At 42.0% G+C, this 18,102-nt stretch overlaps 1 protein-coding gene and 1 non-coding gene across 2 annotated transcripts; one reads left to right on the top strand and one right to left on the bottom strand.

Annotated features, from left to right (window-relative positions):
- The first annotated feature begins 13,916 nt into the window (after positions 1–13,916).
- LOC125549348 (uncharacterized) lies at positions 13,917–15,889 on the top strand. Its single transcript, XM_048712786.2, has one exon. The coding sequence runs from the start codon at positions 13,963–13,965 to the stop codon at positions 15,106–15,108; it is 1,146 nt and encodes a 381-aa protein (XP_048568743.2). The 5' UTR covers positions 13,917–13,962; the 3' UTR covers positions 15,109–15,889.
- Positions 15,890–17,128: 1,239 nt separating this feature from the next.
- On the bottom strand, positions 17,129–17,201 carry TRNAK-CUU (transfer RNA lysine (anticodon CUU)). Its single transcript has one exon. It is a non-coding gene; the product is annotated as a tRNA-Lys (tRNA).
- Positions 17,202–18,102: the final 901 nt, after the last annotated feature.

Genomic DNA, 18,102 nt, shown 5'->3' with positions numbered 1-18,102 from the left:
AGGATCTGGACATATGATCTTCCACCAAATAAACCAACTAGCATCAACTACAAGGAGTAATCAACACTGCTAGCAACCCACAGGTACCAATCCCAGACTTGGAGACAAGAATTGGATACAAGAGATGAACTAGGGTTTGAGAGGAGATGGTGCTGGTGAAGATGTTGATGGATATTGACCCCCTCCCGATGAGAGGATCGTTGCTGATGATGATGGAGATGATTTCCCCCTCTCGGAGGGAAGTGTCCCCGGCAGAACAGCTCCGCCAGACCCTAGATTGGTTCGGCCAAGGTTCCGCCTCGTGGCAGCAGAGTCTCGTCCCGAAAGCTTGCTTATGATTTTTTCCTCAACGAAAGACTCCATATAGCAGAAGATGGGCATCGGAGGGCTACCAGGGGGCCCACGAGGTAGGGGGCGCGCCCAGAGGGGTAGGGCGCGCCCCCACCCTCGTGGGCAGGGTGTGGCCCCCAGGTGAAGTTCTTGCTCTCAGTATTTTTTATAAATTTGGAAAACATCTTCCGTGAAGTTTCAGGACTTTTGGAGCTGCACAGAATAGGTCTCTAATATTTTCTCCTTTTCCAGCCCAGAATCCCAGCTGTCAGCATTCTCTCTCTTTATGTAAACCTTGTAAAATAAGAGAGAATAGACATAAGTATTGTGACACAATGTGTAATAACAGCCCAAAATGCAATAAATATCAATATAAAAGCATGATGCAAAATGGACGTATCAGTGCCACGAACCGGTACCAATGCACCCCTTTCGTCCCGATTGCTGCTGCCAACTGGGACCAAAGGCCTTGCGCTGCTCGCGGCCAAAAGTTTAGTCCCACCTCACTAGTTGAGAGGAGCTTGGAGTGGTTTATAAGCCCCACTGTGGCTGCCCTCTTGAGCTCCTCTCAAATGCAGGCTTACGAGCCTAATCTAACGCTACGCTGCCTGTGGGCCTACTGGGCCTTCTGCGGGCCTGAATCCTGGCCCATAGTTGGGTTTCTAGCCGTATTCAGGCCATGGTGGCCCAGTAGGTGGCATTTTTTTCCAGTTTTTTTTCTTTTTTCCTTTATTTATTTTATTTTGCTTCTACTTATAGCAAAATACTTACTCTTTTCAATGATTCTTTTTTGCTTTTAGTTAATAAAAATTATAAACTTTTTGTTAGTACCATTAGTTTTCCAATTTGAATAATTTAAATTTGAATTTTTGAAAATTTGTGTGAATCACTTGTTTGTGAATAACTATACTATAAAAGTAGATTTTTGAGTGATTCTTTTTTCCAGCTATTTAATATTACTGTGTTTTATTATTATATTCAATTTGGTAATTTTTAGGTTATTTGAAATGTTTGTTTTAATCAAAATCATATTTTGTTATTTTAGTTTGCTATTAAAGTTTCAAACTTAAAATTCTTTATGAAAATTCCTTTTGCTATTAATGTTTTGAACAAAAAAAATACTTTGATAATTTTAGTTACATAAATTTTAAATAATTTTAGTTTCAATAATACTAGAGGTTTATAAAAGGTTTTTAGTTGATTCCTTTTGCTATTAGAGTTTCAGTAAAGTTTTCTAGTTCATCTTTTGCTATTAGAGTTTCATTAAAGTTTTCTAGTTCATTCTTTTAGTTTATTATTTTTTCTATTAGAGTTTCATAAAAGTTTTCTAGTTCATTCTTTTTTATATTAGTTCATTCTTTGAGCTATATGACCCTGAAATTGAAAAGCACTACAAATGAACTCTAAAAAGGTTGAAAGTTGGCATGGTATCATCATTTCACCCACAAAGCATGTTCTAAAAAGTTGAGAGGGTTACAGCAAAAACTAGATGCACTTCGTGTACAAAATAGGCAATCTCTTTCGTAGTATCAGGGTTTGAGACAAAAACTCATCTCTTACAAAGGGATTTCATTTTTTGAACTTATTTGAACTCCATACTTTGTGTGTGTTCAAAATGCACCATTCATAGCCACATCATCAATTTTCAACCCTTTCTGACTTCATTTGTTATTTTTCATGCATTTACTGATTTTTTGAGCTATATGACCTTGAAATTGAAAAGCACTACAAATGAACTTTGAAAAGGTTGAAAGTTGGCATGTTATCATAATTTCACCCACATAGCATGTGCTAAAAATTTGAGAGGGTTACGGCAAAAACTGGATGCACTTTGTGTACAAAACGGGCAATCTCTTTCGAAGTATCACGGTTTCGGATGAAAACTCATCTGTTACAAAGGGATTTCATTTTTTTGAACTCCAGACTTTTTGTTTGTTCAAACTACACCATTCAAAGCCACATCATCAATTTTCAACCCTTTCTGACTTCATTTGTTATTTTTCATGCATTTACTGATTTTTTGAGCTATATGACCCTGAAATAGAAAAGCACTACAAACGAACTTTGAAGAGGTTGAAAATTGGTAGGGTATCATCATTTCACCCACATGGCATGTGCTAAAAAGTTGAGAGGGTTACGGCAAAAACTGGATGCACTTCATGTACAAAACGGACAATCTCTTTCGAAGTATTAGGGTTTCATATGGAAACTCGTCTGTTACAAAAGGAATTTCATTTCTTGATCATAATAGTTGTGGAGAGAAAGTCTTCACTTTTTCTTTGCTTGTGTCCTTTGCTTATTGCGCCGTAACCATGGATATTCTTCATCGCTTAACAGGGTGCTTGGGTCAGCCTTGACTTTGGAGGGAGGAATTTCATTAAACTTTTCATAATCTTCAGACATGTCTGTCTTGCCCTCCAATCCCACGATGTCTCTTTTTCTTGAAAGAACTATGTGGCGTTTTGGCTCATTGTATGATGTATGCGCTTCCTTATCTTTTCTTTTTCTCGGTTTGTTAGACATGTCCTTCACATAGAAAACATGTGCCACATCATTGGCTAGGACGAATGGTTCGTCTGTGTACCCAAGATTGTTTAGATCCGCTGTTGTCATTCCGTACTGTGGGTCTACCTGTACCCCGCCTCCTAACAGATAGACCCATTTGCATTGAAACAAAGGGACCTTAAAATCATGTCTGTAGTCAAGTTCCCATATGCCCACTATGTAACCATAATATGTGTCCTTTCCCCTCTTGGTTGTTGCATCAAAGCGGACACTGCTGTTTTGGTTGGTGCTCTTTTGATCTTAGGCGATCGTGTAAAATGTATTCCCATTTATCTCGTATCCTTTGTAAGTCAATACAGTCGAAGACACCCCCCTGGACAACGAGTACAGCTCATCAGAAACAATGTTGTCACCTCTGAGATGTGTTTCCCACCAACTGCCAAAAGTCCTGATGTGTTCACATGTAATCCAGTCGTCACACTGCTCCGGGTGTTTGGAGCATAGAATGTTCTTTTGTTCATCGACATACAGGGTCACCAAGGTAGAGTTCTGTAGAACTGTGTAGTGTGCTTGAGACCAAGAATGCCCGTCCCTACATATTATTGAGTCCCCTCCTAGAATGCCTTTTCCAGTCAGTCTCCCCTCATACCGCGATTGAGGGAGACCAATCTTCTTAAGGCCAGGAATGAAGTGAACACAAAATCCAATGACATGCATCCTCTGTTTGATGGCCCATGGAGATGCTTCCTTCTGGCCTAGTTCAGTTACAGACATATTTCTTTAGGACTCCCATGAACCTCTCAAAGGGGAACATATTGTGTAGAAATATAGGGCCCAGAATGACAATCTCATCGACTAGATGAACTAGGACGTGCATCATGATATTGAAGAAGGATGGTGGGAACAGCAGCTCGAAACTGACAAGACATTGCGCCACATCACTCCTTGACCTTGGTAGGATTTCTGGATCGATCACCTTCTAAGAGATTGCATTGAGGAATGCACATAGCTTCACAATGGCTAATCGAACTTTTTCCGGTAGAAGCCCCCTCAATGCAACCGGAAGCAGTTGTGTCATAATCACGTGGCAGTCATGAGAATTTAGGTTCTGGAACTTTTTCTCTGGCATATTTATTATTCCCTTTATATTCGATGAGAAGCCAGATGGGACCTTCATACTGAGCAGGCATTCAAAGAAGATTTCCTTCTCTTCTTTGGTAAGAGCGTAGCTGGCAGGACCTTCATACTGCTTTGGAGGCATGCCGTCTTTTTCGTGCAAACGTTGCAGGTCCTCCCATGCCTCCGACGTATCTTTTGTCTTCCCATACACGCCCAAGAAGCCTAGCAGGTTCACACAAAGGTTGTCCGTCACGTTCATCACCTCGATTGAAGAGCGGACCTCTAGGTCTTTCTAGTAGGGTAGGTCCAAAAATATAGATTTCTTCTTCCACACGGGTGCGCGTCCCTCATCGTCATTCAGAACAGATAGTCCGCCGGGACCCTTTCCAAAGATTACGTGTAAATCATTGACCATATCAAGTACGTGATCACCGGTACGCATGGCGGGCTTCTTCCGGTGATCTGCCTCGCCTTTGAAATGCTTTCCTTTCTTTCGACATTGATGGTTGGTCGGAAGAAATCGACGATGCCCCAGGTACACATTCTTCCTGCATTTGTCCAGGTATATACTTTCAGTGTTAGCTAAACAGTGCATGCATGCATGGTATCCCTTGTTTGTCTGTCTTGAAAGGTTACTGGGAGTAGGCCAATCATTAATGGTTACAAACAGCAACACATGCAGGTCAAATTCCTCCTGTCTGTGCTCATCCACACACGTACACCGTTTCCATTCCGCAGCTGTAAAAGTTCTTCAACTAATGGCCTTAGGTACACATTAATGTCGTTACCGGGTTGCTTAGGGCCTTGGATGTGAACTGGCATCATAATGAACTTCCGCTTCATGCACAGCCAAGGAGGAAGGTTATAGATATATAGAGTCACGTGCCAGGTGCTGTGATTGCTGCTCTGCTCCCCGAAAGGATTAATGCCATCCGCGCTTAAACCAAACCATACGTTCCTTGCGTCACCTGCAAACTCCTCCCAGTACTTTCTCTCAATTTTTCTCCACTGCGACCCGTTAGCGGGTGCTCTCAACTTCCCGTCTTTCTTACGGTTTTCTCTATGCCATCGCATCAACTTGGCATGCTCTTTGTTTCTGAACAGAAGTTTCAACCATGGTATTATAGGAGCATACCACATCACCTTGGCAGGAACCCTCTTCCGGGGGGGGGGGGGGGGGGGCTCGCCATCAACATCACCAGGGTCATCTCGTCTGATCTTATACCGCAATGCACCGCATACCAGGCATGCGTTCAAATCCTCGTACGCACCGCGGTAGAGGATGCAGTCATTAGGGCATGCATGTATATTCTGCACCTCCAATCCTAGAGGGCATACAACCTTCTTTGTTGTGTGTGTACTGTTGGGCAATTCATTATCATTTGGAAGCTTCTTCTTCAATATTTTCAGCAGCTTCTCAAATCATTTGGCAGGCACACCATTCTCTGCCTTCCACTGCAGCAATTCTAGTATGGTACCGAGCTTTGTGTTTCCATTTTCGCAATTGGGGTACAACCCTTTTTTGTGATCCTCTAACATGCGATCGAACTTCAGCTTCTCCTTTTCGCTTTCACACTGTCTCTTTGCATCAACAATGACCCGGCAAAGATCATCATCGGGCACATTGTCTGGTTCCTCTTGATCTTCAGCTTCCCTCGTTGCAGCATCACCGTATTCAGGGGGCACATAGTTGTCATCATTCTCTTCTTCTTCGCTGTCTTCCATCATAACCCCTATTTCTCCGTGCTTGGTCCAAACATTATAGTGTGGCATGAAACCCTTATAAAGGAGGTGGGTGTGAAGGATTTTCCCTTCAGAGTAAGACTTCGTATTTCCACATATAGGGCATGGACAACACATAAAACCATTTTGCTTGTTTGCCTCAGCCAATTCGAGAAAATTATGCATGCCCTTAATGTACTCGGAGGTGTGTCTATCACCGTACATCCGTTGCCGGTTCATCTGCGTGGATTATATATAATTAAGTGTGTCAAAAACAATTACAGAACAACATGAATAGATAAGTGACAAAATTAATAGAAGTTCACCATCACATTAAAACCAAAGTACATACATAGATCTTATTGAACAACATATAGCTCTCCAGAGCATCTAATTAAACCATACATTGAAACTATGTAAAACATTTCAATGCAACAACAAATGCAATCATAATCTCAACCGAGGTAATAATTGATCCAACGGCATAATGATACCAAGCCTTGGTATGAATGGCATATTTTCTAATCTTTCTAATCTTCAAGCGCATTGCATCCATCTTGATCTTGTGATCATCGACGACATCCGCAACATGCAACTCCAATATCATCTTCTCCTCCTCAATTTTTTTATTTTTTCCTTCAAGTAATTGTTTTCTTCTTCAACTAAATTTAACCTCTCGACAATAGGGTCAGTTGGAATTTCCGGTTCACATACCTCCTAGATAAAAAAATCTATGTCATGTTGGTCGGCACAATTGTCATAAACAATAAATGAACCAAATAGTTATAAAAGATAATATATACCACATCCGAATCATATACAGGACGTGGGCCGATGGAGGCGGATACCAAAACCATCGCACTATATAATAACAAACTATAATAAAACTAATAAAATGCGATCATAATCGCAACCAAGGTAACAATTGATCTAATTCATACAAGTAAGAATTTTTTTTCTTTTATAAAGAAGATAAGAACAAGAGGCTCACCACGGTAGTGCCGGCGACGAGATCAGCACGGGCGATCGACGGAAGTGACGACGAGGACGGGACGTGACGGACCGCTAAACCTAGACAAATCTTTAGGAAAATGGAGCTTGGAGGTTGAGCTTGGAGAGGAGAAAGCTTAATTAGTGTGGCTCGGGCATTTCATCGAATACCTCATGTGCATAGGAGGTGAGCTAGAGCACCATAAAGCCCTCCCCTCGCCGGCTAGAAAAAACAGAGCAGTGGAGTGCTCGGCTCGCGGGCGAGGGGGTATATATAGCCACATCATTGGTCCCGGTTCATGTCTGGAACCGAGACAAAAGGGTCTAGACGAACTGGGACCAATGCCCTGCGGGGCCCGGCCGGCCCCCTGGGCGCACGAACCGGGACGTATGCCCCCATGGGTCCCGGTTCGTGACTGAACCGGGACTAATGGGCTGGCCAGGCCTGGACCAAAGCCCTGTTTTCTACTAGAGCTTGTTATAAGTAATCATGTGAAGTTGGTTTTCATTCAATGTTTTGATGATGCATTTATTGTTCTTCCTCTGGTGGTGTCGTGTGAATGTCGACTACATGACACATTACCATGTTTCGGCCTAGGGGAAAGGCATTGTGGATTAGTAAGTAGACGATGGGTTGCAGGAGTGACAGAAGCCTAAACGCTAGTTTATGCACTACTACATAAGGGGTTGATTTGGATCCACATGCTTCATGCTATTGTTAGGTTTATCTTAATTCTTCTCTTGTAGTTGTGGATGCTTGCGAGAGGAGGTAATCATAAGTAGGTTGTTTGTTCAAGTAAGAACATCACCTTAGCACCAGTCCACCCACATAACCACTTATCAAAGCAACGAGCGTGAATCAATGAATCGTGATGAAGATAACTAGACGAAATTCATAAGTGTCCTCGAGAACGCTTTAATCACTATAAGAAGTACTTTTGGATTGTCCTTTGCAATAAATAGGATTGTGCCATCTTGTTGTACCTCACTACTTTTGTTACTTGTTGCTTGCTATGAATTATCTTTCTAGGAAACTATCTTTCACAACTTCTTTACAACACTTGCAAAGAATACCTTGCTGAAAACCATTTATCGATTCCTAATGCTTCTCATTGGGTTCGACACTCTTATTTATTGAAAGGACTACGATTGATCCAAATACTTGAGGGTCATCAAAATACTTTTCTAGCGTCGTTGCTGGGGAGTGAAGCACTCTTGATAAGTGGAATTTGATAAGGAAACATTTATAATACGTGCTGAATTTTATCTTTTGATTGTCACTGTGGAAGGAAATCCTATGAGGGGCTTGTTCGGGGTCTCTTCACCTCGAATGCAAGTGGTAAGAGTCGTGCCTCAACCTACTAAAAATATTTATTATTAAATCCCTTTTGGTATTCTAGAAAAATTGCATGGTAATCCCTATGCAGGAGATGGAACAATACATCATGATATGTACTTAATCTATATGGATGAATTTTGTGGACTGTTTAAGCTTGCATGTTCATCAAGGGATGGAGTTAAGAAGAAATTGTTCCCTTTATATTTTGAGGGAAGATCATTGGCATGGTATAGGCTGTTGGATGAACCTGAAAGATAGGACAGAAGCTAGAATTCCATCAAAAAATTATCCTATGCACTTGGTTCATCGTGATAGGAATTATATATATAATTTTTGGCCTCGTCAAGGAGAAATTATCACTCAAGCTTGAGGAGGGTTAAGGACATGACCCTCAAATGCCCCAATCATGAGCTCTCAAGGGAAATTATTATTCAAAACTTTTATGCTCGGCTTTCTGTTAATGCTAAAACAATTCTTGATTCTTCTTCTCCTAGTTCTTTCTCAAAAAGAAGTATAAAATTCAAATGGGACCTTATTGAACGAATTAAACACAACTCTAAAGATTGGGAAATTGAAGAAGGTAATGAGTTAGCTATAAATCTTGAATTTGATTGTGTTAAGTCTTTTGTAGAACATATGTTTTTCATAAGCTTGGTGCAAAATATGAACTTGACTCTGAGGTAGTAGCTACATTTTGCGACTCCTTTGCTGCTAGTGTTGATCTCCCTAAGGAGAAGTGGTTTAAATTTCATCCACCCATTAAAGATATTTGTGAAGAACCAATTATTGCTAATACTAAACTATTTTCTTACACTGCTAATCCTGTTGTGCCTACTACTTACATTGAGAAGCCACCTTTCCCTGTTAGGACTAAGGAACATGCTAAGGCTACAACTGTGGTTCATAAGAGTAATATTAAAGCATACAAACCCTCAGAACAAATTAAAGTAGAACCTCCTATTGCAATGGTTAAAGATCTATTGGTTGATAATATTGATGGGCATGTTATTTATTTCTCTGATGAAGCTATTAGAATTGCTAAACCTGTTAGAAATGAACGTGATATGTTAGCTAAGAATAAGAAAGTTGTTGGTAATCCTATTATTCTATTAAGATTGGAGATCATTGCTGTCATGGTTTATGTGATATGGGTGCTAGTATAAGTGCCATTCATTTCTCTCTCTATCAAGAAGTCATGCATGATGTTTCACCAACTGATATTCATGTTGCTATTAAGCTTGCAAATAGGGATACTATTTTGCTGCTTGGGATTGTTAGAGATGTTGTACTCTTGCGTGGGTAAGATCAAACCCCCTACTAATTTTCTAGTACGAATCACAATAAGATAATTTTTGCCCCATTATATTTGGTAGACCCTTCTTGAATATTGTTAATGCTGAAATTGATTGTGTTAAAGAGAAGGTTAAAGTTGGTGATGTATCTCATGAATTAAATTTCTCTAAGTTCACTAGATAACCTCATGATAAATATTTACCTAATAAAGACGATATTCTTGGTCTTGCTTCTATTGTCGTGCCTCTTATTGATCCTTTAGAGCAATATTTGTTAGATCATGAATTAATATGAAAAATATGGAATCTTCTTTAGGCAAGCACCCATCCTTAAGCATAATTTTCCACTCGAAATTTTGGGAGATCCTCCTCCAAATAAGGGTGATCCTGTGTTTGAATTAAAGAAACTCCCAGATACATTGAAATATGCTTATCTAGATGAAAAGAAAATATATTATGTTATTATCAATGCTAACCTTCTAGTGCACGAAGAATAGACATTATTGAAAACCTTGAGGAAACATCATGTTGTAATTGGATATACTCTTGATGATCTTAAAGTCACTAGTCCTACTCTGTGTCAATACAAAATTAATATGGAGCTCGATGCCAAACCAGTCGTCGATCATCTACCTCGGTTGAATCCTAAGATGAAGGATGTTTAAGAAAGGAAATACTAAAGCTTCTGGAGGTAGGTATAATTTATCCTATAGCTGATGGTATATGGGTAAGTCTTGTTCATTGTGTCCCTAAGAAAGGTGGCATCACTGCTGTTCCTAATGATAAAAATAAACTTATCCCACAAAGAGTTGTTACATGTTATAGGATGGTAATTGATTTTAGAAAATTGAATAAAGCTTCCATTAAAGATCATTATCCTTTGCATTTTATTGATCAATTGTTAGAAATATTATCTTAGGATACACACTTTTGTTTCTTAGATGGATATTTTGCTTTCTCTCAAATACCCATGTCACTAGAAGATCAAGAGAAAATTATTTTTACTTGTTCTTTTGTAACGTATGCTTATAGACGTATGCCTTTTGGTTTATGTAATGCACCTGCTACTTTTCATAGGTGTATGACTGCTATATGCCATGATTTTTGTGAGAAAATTGGTGAGGTCTTCATGGTTGATTGTTCCGTACGTGAAACTTCTTTTGATGACTATATGAGCAATCTTGATAAAGTTTTGCAGACATGTGAAGGGACTAAACTTGTCTTGAATTGAGAGAAATCCCACTTTATAGTGAATGAAGGTATAGTCATTTGTCAGAAAATTCCTGAAAGAGGCATTGAAGTAGACAAAGCTAAAGTTGATGCAATTGAGAAAATGTCATGTCCTAGAGATGTCAAAGGTATAAGAAACTTCCTCGGTCATGCAGGTTTCTATAGGAGGTTCACTAAGGAATCTTTCCGATCTAAATAAGGATATTACAGATACAAATGGTCTAATTGAAATGATGGAAGCAATTCAAAATTTTAAAGCACTCATAACTTTGAAGTATGGCCTAATGAAAGATGTTAAACTTCACTTGGACAAACTCTTGAAGCAACAAAACACATACTAGTAGCAGAGGGGGAAATTAAATGGGCTACTTTAAGAAGTGAAAATTCTATATTCTTCCATGCTTTAGCTACTGTCTAGCATAGGCACAACTATATATCTTCACTGACTGGATCAGATTGTTTGGAAGTTTCTAATCATGCTGCAAAATCTTCTCTTATGCAATAAGCTTTTAAGGACATGGTAGGCAAATCAGAGCATTACAATATTCTTCCTGAATTGCTTCACCTATTGCGAGTGCATCATGGTATATCCTTCCTGGAAGAACCTTTCTCTACTTAGAAGATAGATGCCACAATTAAGGACTTGCCGTCAAATAAATCTCCAAGCCCACATGGCTCTAATTCCTATTTTGCAAGGAAGCTTTTGCTAATAATCAAGCAAGATTTTGTGATCTTTTTAAACATGTTCTATAGAAGGGAGGTGTGCCTACAAAGTATCAATAAATCTTTCATTTTCCCTGTTCCAAAGAAGCCTGATGCATCCTGTGTTAATGATTACAGAACCATATCCCAACTCCGTTGCACAACCAAATTGCTTACTAAACATCTTGCTAATCCATGTCAATCAATATGGATTCATCAAATCTAGATTTATACTTGATTGTATTGCCTGGGCATATAAATATTTATTCCAATGCCACAAAAGCAAAAATCCCACAATGGTGTTAAAGCTAGATTTTGGGAAAGCCTTTCACAAAATGGAGCACGTCATGATTTTAGGTATCTCGAAGCAAAAATGATTTGCGACCAAATGTTGCTCCTGGATGGAGCAGCTTCTTAACACCGCCACCTCTGTTGTATTGTTAAACGGGGTGCCTGGTAACTCTTTTAAGTGCAGAAGAAGGGTGAGACAAGGAGATCCCCTTTCTCCCCTCCTTTTTGGTCTCATAGCTAAATTTTTATAAACAATTTTAGATAGTGTTATGCATAGAGATATTATTCAACCTCCAGTTAAGTTTAACTCCTGCCCTGATTTCCCCATACTTTAGTATGTTGATGACACCTTAATCATCATGCCAACATGTCTAGGTCAATTCGAGAATTTGCAACATCTAGTCAATATCTACTCCAAGGCATCTGGGTTAAAGGTTAATTACCAGAAATCAAGCATATTACAAGTCAATACCCCAAATGACACCTGCACCATCTATCCAGCATTCCGCGATGCACCATGGCACTTTTCTATTTATTTATTTAGGTGCTCCACTTAGTTTCACCAAGCCAAGAATGGATTTTTTTTAATGTTCATCATTGACAGAATTCAGAAAATGCTAAATGTTTGCTCTCAGTTCTTGAGCTATGATGGCAGATTGCTCATGGTCAATCCAATTTTGTCTTCTCTGCCTACTTTTCTTATGAGTTGTCTACTTCTATACAAAGGCACCATAGAACAGATTGATATATATATATATATAGGAGACATCTCTTTTGGAGAGGCAAGGATCTCGAAAAGAAAATCCCTCCTCTCGCAGCTTGGGATCCTCACCCTCCGTCCTATAACATAAGAGCGTTTTGGACACTAGTGTAGTGTAAAAGATGCTCTTATACTATGGGACAGAGAGTAGTTTGTAGGCCAAAAGACAGAGGTGGATTGGGCATTTTGAATTTGTCCCTACAAAATACATGCCTTCTCTTGAAATGGTGCACAAGTTTATCAATCACATGGATATCCCCAAGATCAACCTGGTTTGGGAAGTGTACTATGGGAAGGGTTTCCACCCAACTACAACATCCACTATATCTTTCTGCAGAGAGATTGCATGAAGCTTTTCCCAAATGATAAAGAACTTGAAACTAGTACTCTTCACAATGGCCAGACTTATTTTGGTCTGACAACTGGAATGGGATTCCTTTGATTGGAGTTTGGCCACATGTACATTCCATTGCTATCAGCCCGCATATCACCCTCTTTGATTTATATCAAGCAGAGGATTTAGCAAATGTTTTCCATTTGCCACTGTCTGAAGAGGCATGTGTGCAATTCCAGGAACTTGAACTTCTAATTCAAGATCTAACCCTCACCTCAAAAGTAGACTAGTGGCAATTGTCTAAGGGATCAAATCAATACAAAGTTTCTAAGGTTTATAGGTTGCTTGCCATTGCACCTGAGGTTATGCCAATGATCAAATGGATATGGAAAACTTGCTGCCAACTCAAACACAAGATCTTCTATTGGCTCCTCACAAATGACAAGTTAAATACTGGATCTCTCCTACAAGGAAGCATGTTTTTATTCACGATTACACTTGTGGAAATCAGAGACCATCTCTTCTTTCATTGCCCCATTGCACACTTGTGCTGGTCCTACATTTGTACAATTTGGGCACCAACTATGCTAGGCATACATGATGAAGTTACACACCTAAAGAACATGTTGAATGTGACTTTCTCACTGGAAATCATCATCTTAGTACATGTTGAACTGTTTAAGACACTACTCTCTGTACTACTGTTTAGTTGCTGTTTCCTTGTTTAAAATCAAAATTGAAGATGCCAACCGATCATGCGCACGCGATGGTAGGTCAGCTGCTCGATCTATGGCTGACCAGACCGAGCGGTGTTGCTCGATCGGTCACACGGTCGCTCACTCCTTTCCGCGTGAGTGACCATGCCATGCGTGCGTACGTGCTATCGGCAGCAACGGCACGTACGTCGATGTCATGCATGCATCCCGTTGGTGCCGTGCACGTCAACCTACTGGCATACTTCCAAATCCAAATCTAGGATGCCAAGCTCCATGCAGCTAGCTAGCTGCGAATTTCAGACCACAAATTGCTACCAGATCGATCCTCCTGATGTTGACTGGAAAGTAGTGGCGGGCTACTGGAATCCTCTGATACTTAACAAACTCTGAGCACCCCGCAACGCTCGGAGCCCAAGCCGCGACCCTTTCCGCTATCGATCTTGTGCCACAGCGTCTGTATACGATCCCTTTTAATAGGCATCACCCAGCTAACTCCTAACTAATAATGGCATTGACAGCTCCTGCGGCCTCCCCTATTCCTACGACAGCGCCAGGCCCAACCCTCCACCGACGCCTCCGTCCTCGCTAGGCAGCCCCGTCGCCATTGCCGGCGCGCGCGCGCAGGCGCAGCAATGACCTCCTCCTCCGCCGCCTCCTCCTCCCACCTCCATATTACCATCACCAACGCCTCCTCCACCATCACCACCAACACCAACGCCACCAAATCGCAGTCGCAGTCGCAGCACCACCACTCCAGCAGCGTCTCCCCCCGCAGCGGTGGCTCCGGCGGTGGGGGTGGGGGTGGCACGACCAACCAGGCCTGCGCGGCGTGCAAGTACCAGCGGCGCAAGTGCAACCCCGACTGCCCCCTCGCGCCCTACTTCCCCGCCGACCAGCAGCGCCGGTTCCTCAACGCGCACCGCCTCTTCGGCGTCAGCAACATCCTCAAGACGCTGCGCCGCCTCAAGCCGGAGCTCTGCGACGCGGCCATGCAGACGCTCATTTACCAGGCGGAGATGCGCGCCATGGACCCCGTCGGAGGCTGCTGCAGCATGATCATCGACCTCGAGCACACCAGCGAGCTTCTGTCGGCCGAGCTCGCCGCCCTGCAACAGCACCTCGACATGTGCCGCCAGGCCGCATCTGGCGTGGCCGGCGGGGACGTCATGGACGGCCCGTGCGCTGACCTCGAGGTCACCTCCTCGAACCACCAGCAGGAGCAGCTGCTCCTCCACGCCGACCAAGATCAGGTCGTCGACGCGCTCTACGTCGCCCAAGAAGGCGCCGACCCCGTGATGCAAAATGGCGCCGATCACGACGACAGCCGGCAACCGCAATATCACGGTGGACAGCAGCAGCAACAACAACATCAGCTGTACGACTATTTCTACTACGAGGCAACCGGCGCCGGCAGCGATGAAGCCGGGAGAAAGCCCAGTGGCAGCGGCGTCGACATTAACGTCGACGTCATGCAGCATTTCGATTACGACTCCAGCTGTGATCGGACTGGAGCCGATGATCAACTGGAGCCGATGATCTCGTCGAGCCTCGAAGAGCACTACCAGATCGGACAGAAGGAGTACGAGATGAAGGTGGCGTCATTCGTCGATGTGTTGGACGTCAGGCCGGAGCTGCAGGCGGTGGACGGGAACGCCGACATCGGCATCAAGGAGGAGCTTCAGGAGGAGGATCCCAAGAATAACGATGAGGACATCGCACTACGCAAAGCAGCACACATGGCTGAGTCGTCACATTGCAGGCTAGGGTTAGGCTTTTAAGTACATCTCTCTAATGCGCCATCAACCCATTCATGTGCCTACGTTTGCTTAACTTGTTTTGATAGAGAGAGGCTGTAGAAATCATATTGTTCTTTTTTTCAAATCCGCCGCGGCTCTATAGTCTATATTAATCAACAACAATATTACAGGAAATGGGCAAAACAAAAAAGAATATATATAATCCACTCCTTAGAGAATTGTCCCCTCACCACATGATGTGGTAAGCAATCCAAACTATTAAAATAAATTGTCGACTCCATCCCGTACATCCTCAAGACGGTCGGAGTTGCCTACGCTGGAGTTCCACGCCGTCACTAGAACAATGAAGTTCTACCAATGCAGGTAGTCTTGAAATTACCGTTCTCAGCCGATACCGTTCTCAGCCGATACGTGTCAGCGACATCGATCCCTAGGAATCCACGAGCTGAAGAAGAAGACGATGCCGAGTTTCTCATAGCTAGACGTCTTCCTATGTCTGCAGAATACCGAAATCGGCGCCGATACTGCCGAAACACCACTGGCATATGAATACACAACCAACTACCCCTACGTTGAGCATAGAGGGAGGCCAACTTGTCAAACCCAATCCTGTGATCCTGTCTCTAGATTCGACAACTCGGGTAGTCCTATCAATGTCTATGCGCTGGACATCTCATTGATAGGACTACCTGATCAAGGGCGTGGTACTGCACTTCATTGCCAATCGTACAACAAGATCTTCATTGCCCATTGTGCACAAGGAAGGAGTGGTAGCTCACCTCACAACCCTCTTATCTTAGACCAAAGTGTGTCCAAATGTGCAACGTCGAAGGTTCTCACAATAGTGACTTATGGGGCTTTTCAAATCTCTGGGATTAATCCAGCTCAGACCAATTTTTTTAGGAAAAAGGGGTTCACCACAGATTTTCATTAAGAAAACCATAAAAAGATTCATAAAGGTAACAACCATTACCACACACCTCAGACGAATTTTGTATTGCGCAATTTTCTTCAGTAAGTCAGGTGGAATATCAAGATGCAAAAGGTAATTATAGAGATCGATTACAATTTCGAATATCTTTTTGTTGTAACCCGAACACAGCAAGCGCCGCCTTGTCGTCTGGGAGATGCCTTCTGTGGGTAAGTATCCGGTACTCCCAGCATTGGGGTTTTCCCTGTGCTCCAAATTAAAAAAAACCATTATTGAATGTAACAAAAAATTCCGGAAAAAGATGTGAATGTTCACAAGCAATTTGACTACAACCTCTACAAATTTCAGGTCCACTCGGAACTTACATTGAGAAACAAAAATGTAAAATCTAGCATGAATAGTGTAAGAAAAAAGACAAAAACAACATTGACACTATTCACATCTGGATTTCACTTTTTTGTTTCTCAATGTGCATTTTGAGTTTGGATCTGACATTTTTAGGAGTTGTAGTCACATTCCTTGTGAACATTCATCTTTTTTCCGATTTTTTTTGTTACATTTAAGAATTGTGTTTTGAATTTGAAGCACCAGGAGTACCCCAAGGATGGAAGAAACTGATACTTTCCCTACCTTCTGTTGCACTTCTGCCGATAAAGCTGAGGTTGTGGCCATTAGAGAGGGACTGTTTGATCTAGAGGAAACTCTAGGGGGCCTTTTATGTTTGGAATCTGACTGTGCATCTGTGATCAGACTGGTTGATCTCGACACTCTGAACATGTCTAGCCTGCACCCAATCGTCAGTGACCTCAAGGATTCGCTGAAACAATATGGCCCATGAGCTTGCTTCTGCGGCGATAATGTATGGTGACTTTTCCCTGATTGCGGATATCCATGTTCATTTTAAATCTCTGCTTATGAAAGATTGTAATCAGGTTCCTACGAATTTATAATCCCGTTTCTACCTCAATAAGGCAAAGTTGGATCATTAGTTAAAATTACATGAAACATTGCACTTGTGAATTATAAAAGGAAAAATTGTAGAATGTTTTCGAAAACAACTTCAACTAATTTTGTGCTACTAAATCAATAAGGTAAAAATGCAAAAATTGACGCCCACCTTGGGGCTCGAACCCAAGACCACAAGGTTAAGAGCCTTGCGCTCTACCGACTGAGCTAGACGGGCAATGGTTGCACGAAGTCCAAATCACTTTCATTTATAACATTTACAGTATTTTTTCCAATATCAACGGCCCAAGCATAAATTACTGTATGCAGAAGTTTACCATTGAAAGATTTTTGAGCAGACGAACACCGAAAAGTTCCACGAGAAATTAAACATGTCATGGTCACGTTCCAAAGCTCCAAGATCATACATATAGAACTCTAAAAAAGAATGGTCAATCTTCAAAACCAAAAAAGAAAACATTTCTTACTGCCATGGCAGAAAACAAAGATCATCACGTTCTCCTCCGGTAGCGTCATGGCCATCCGCGCTCCATCGGTGAGCCCGGACATCGTGCTTGTCACCCGCACGCTGGTGACACGTGTCGAACCCGTCCAATGGCGCCGACACGGGCGCTTACAACCTGGGCTGGAACGCGTCGCGCACATGGCGTACATGGGGGACGAGAGCGGCGTGAAGTTGAATATGGTGCTCGTGTCCAAGATCATGTTGCCCCTGCCAGTAGCAGGGTCGAACGACGTGAGTGCCGACGCCGTCATGGCCACGGCCCTGCCGGCCATGTGGATGCCGACCATGTCGATGTAGTACACGGTGGGGCGGCGAGGGTTGTACACGAGAAAACAATCGGTCAAGAGCGACATAGTGGGCATGAAGAGAGTAGCCATGAAGTGTCTACCTAAATTTGCCATTGAAAATCTAGGTTGAAATGGTAAATGTGCAAAAAAATAGACATAACATGACGAAACTTTTAAAAAATTGATCTCTAAATCATGGTAAATTCAAAAATATATTTCACTATAGTAATGTCAACTATCTATATGTACCTGAAAATTCATGAGAAAATTAAAAAATGTGTTCTCTAACACATGGAAAAGATCTATATACACTAGTGCAGAACCGG

Source organism: Triticum urartu, chromosome 3A, assembly GCF_056163025.1.
Source record: "Triticum urartu cultivar PI428250 chromosome 3A, HENAU_Tu73, whole genome shotgun sequence".
Taxonomy (NCBI): domain Eukaryota; kingdom Viridiplantae; phylum Streptophyta; class Magnoliopsida; order Poales; family Poaceae; genus Triticum; species Triticum urartu.
Note: the sequence above shows the minus strand (reverse complement) of the source record. Positions and strands in the feature narration are given on the sequence as shown.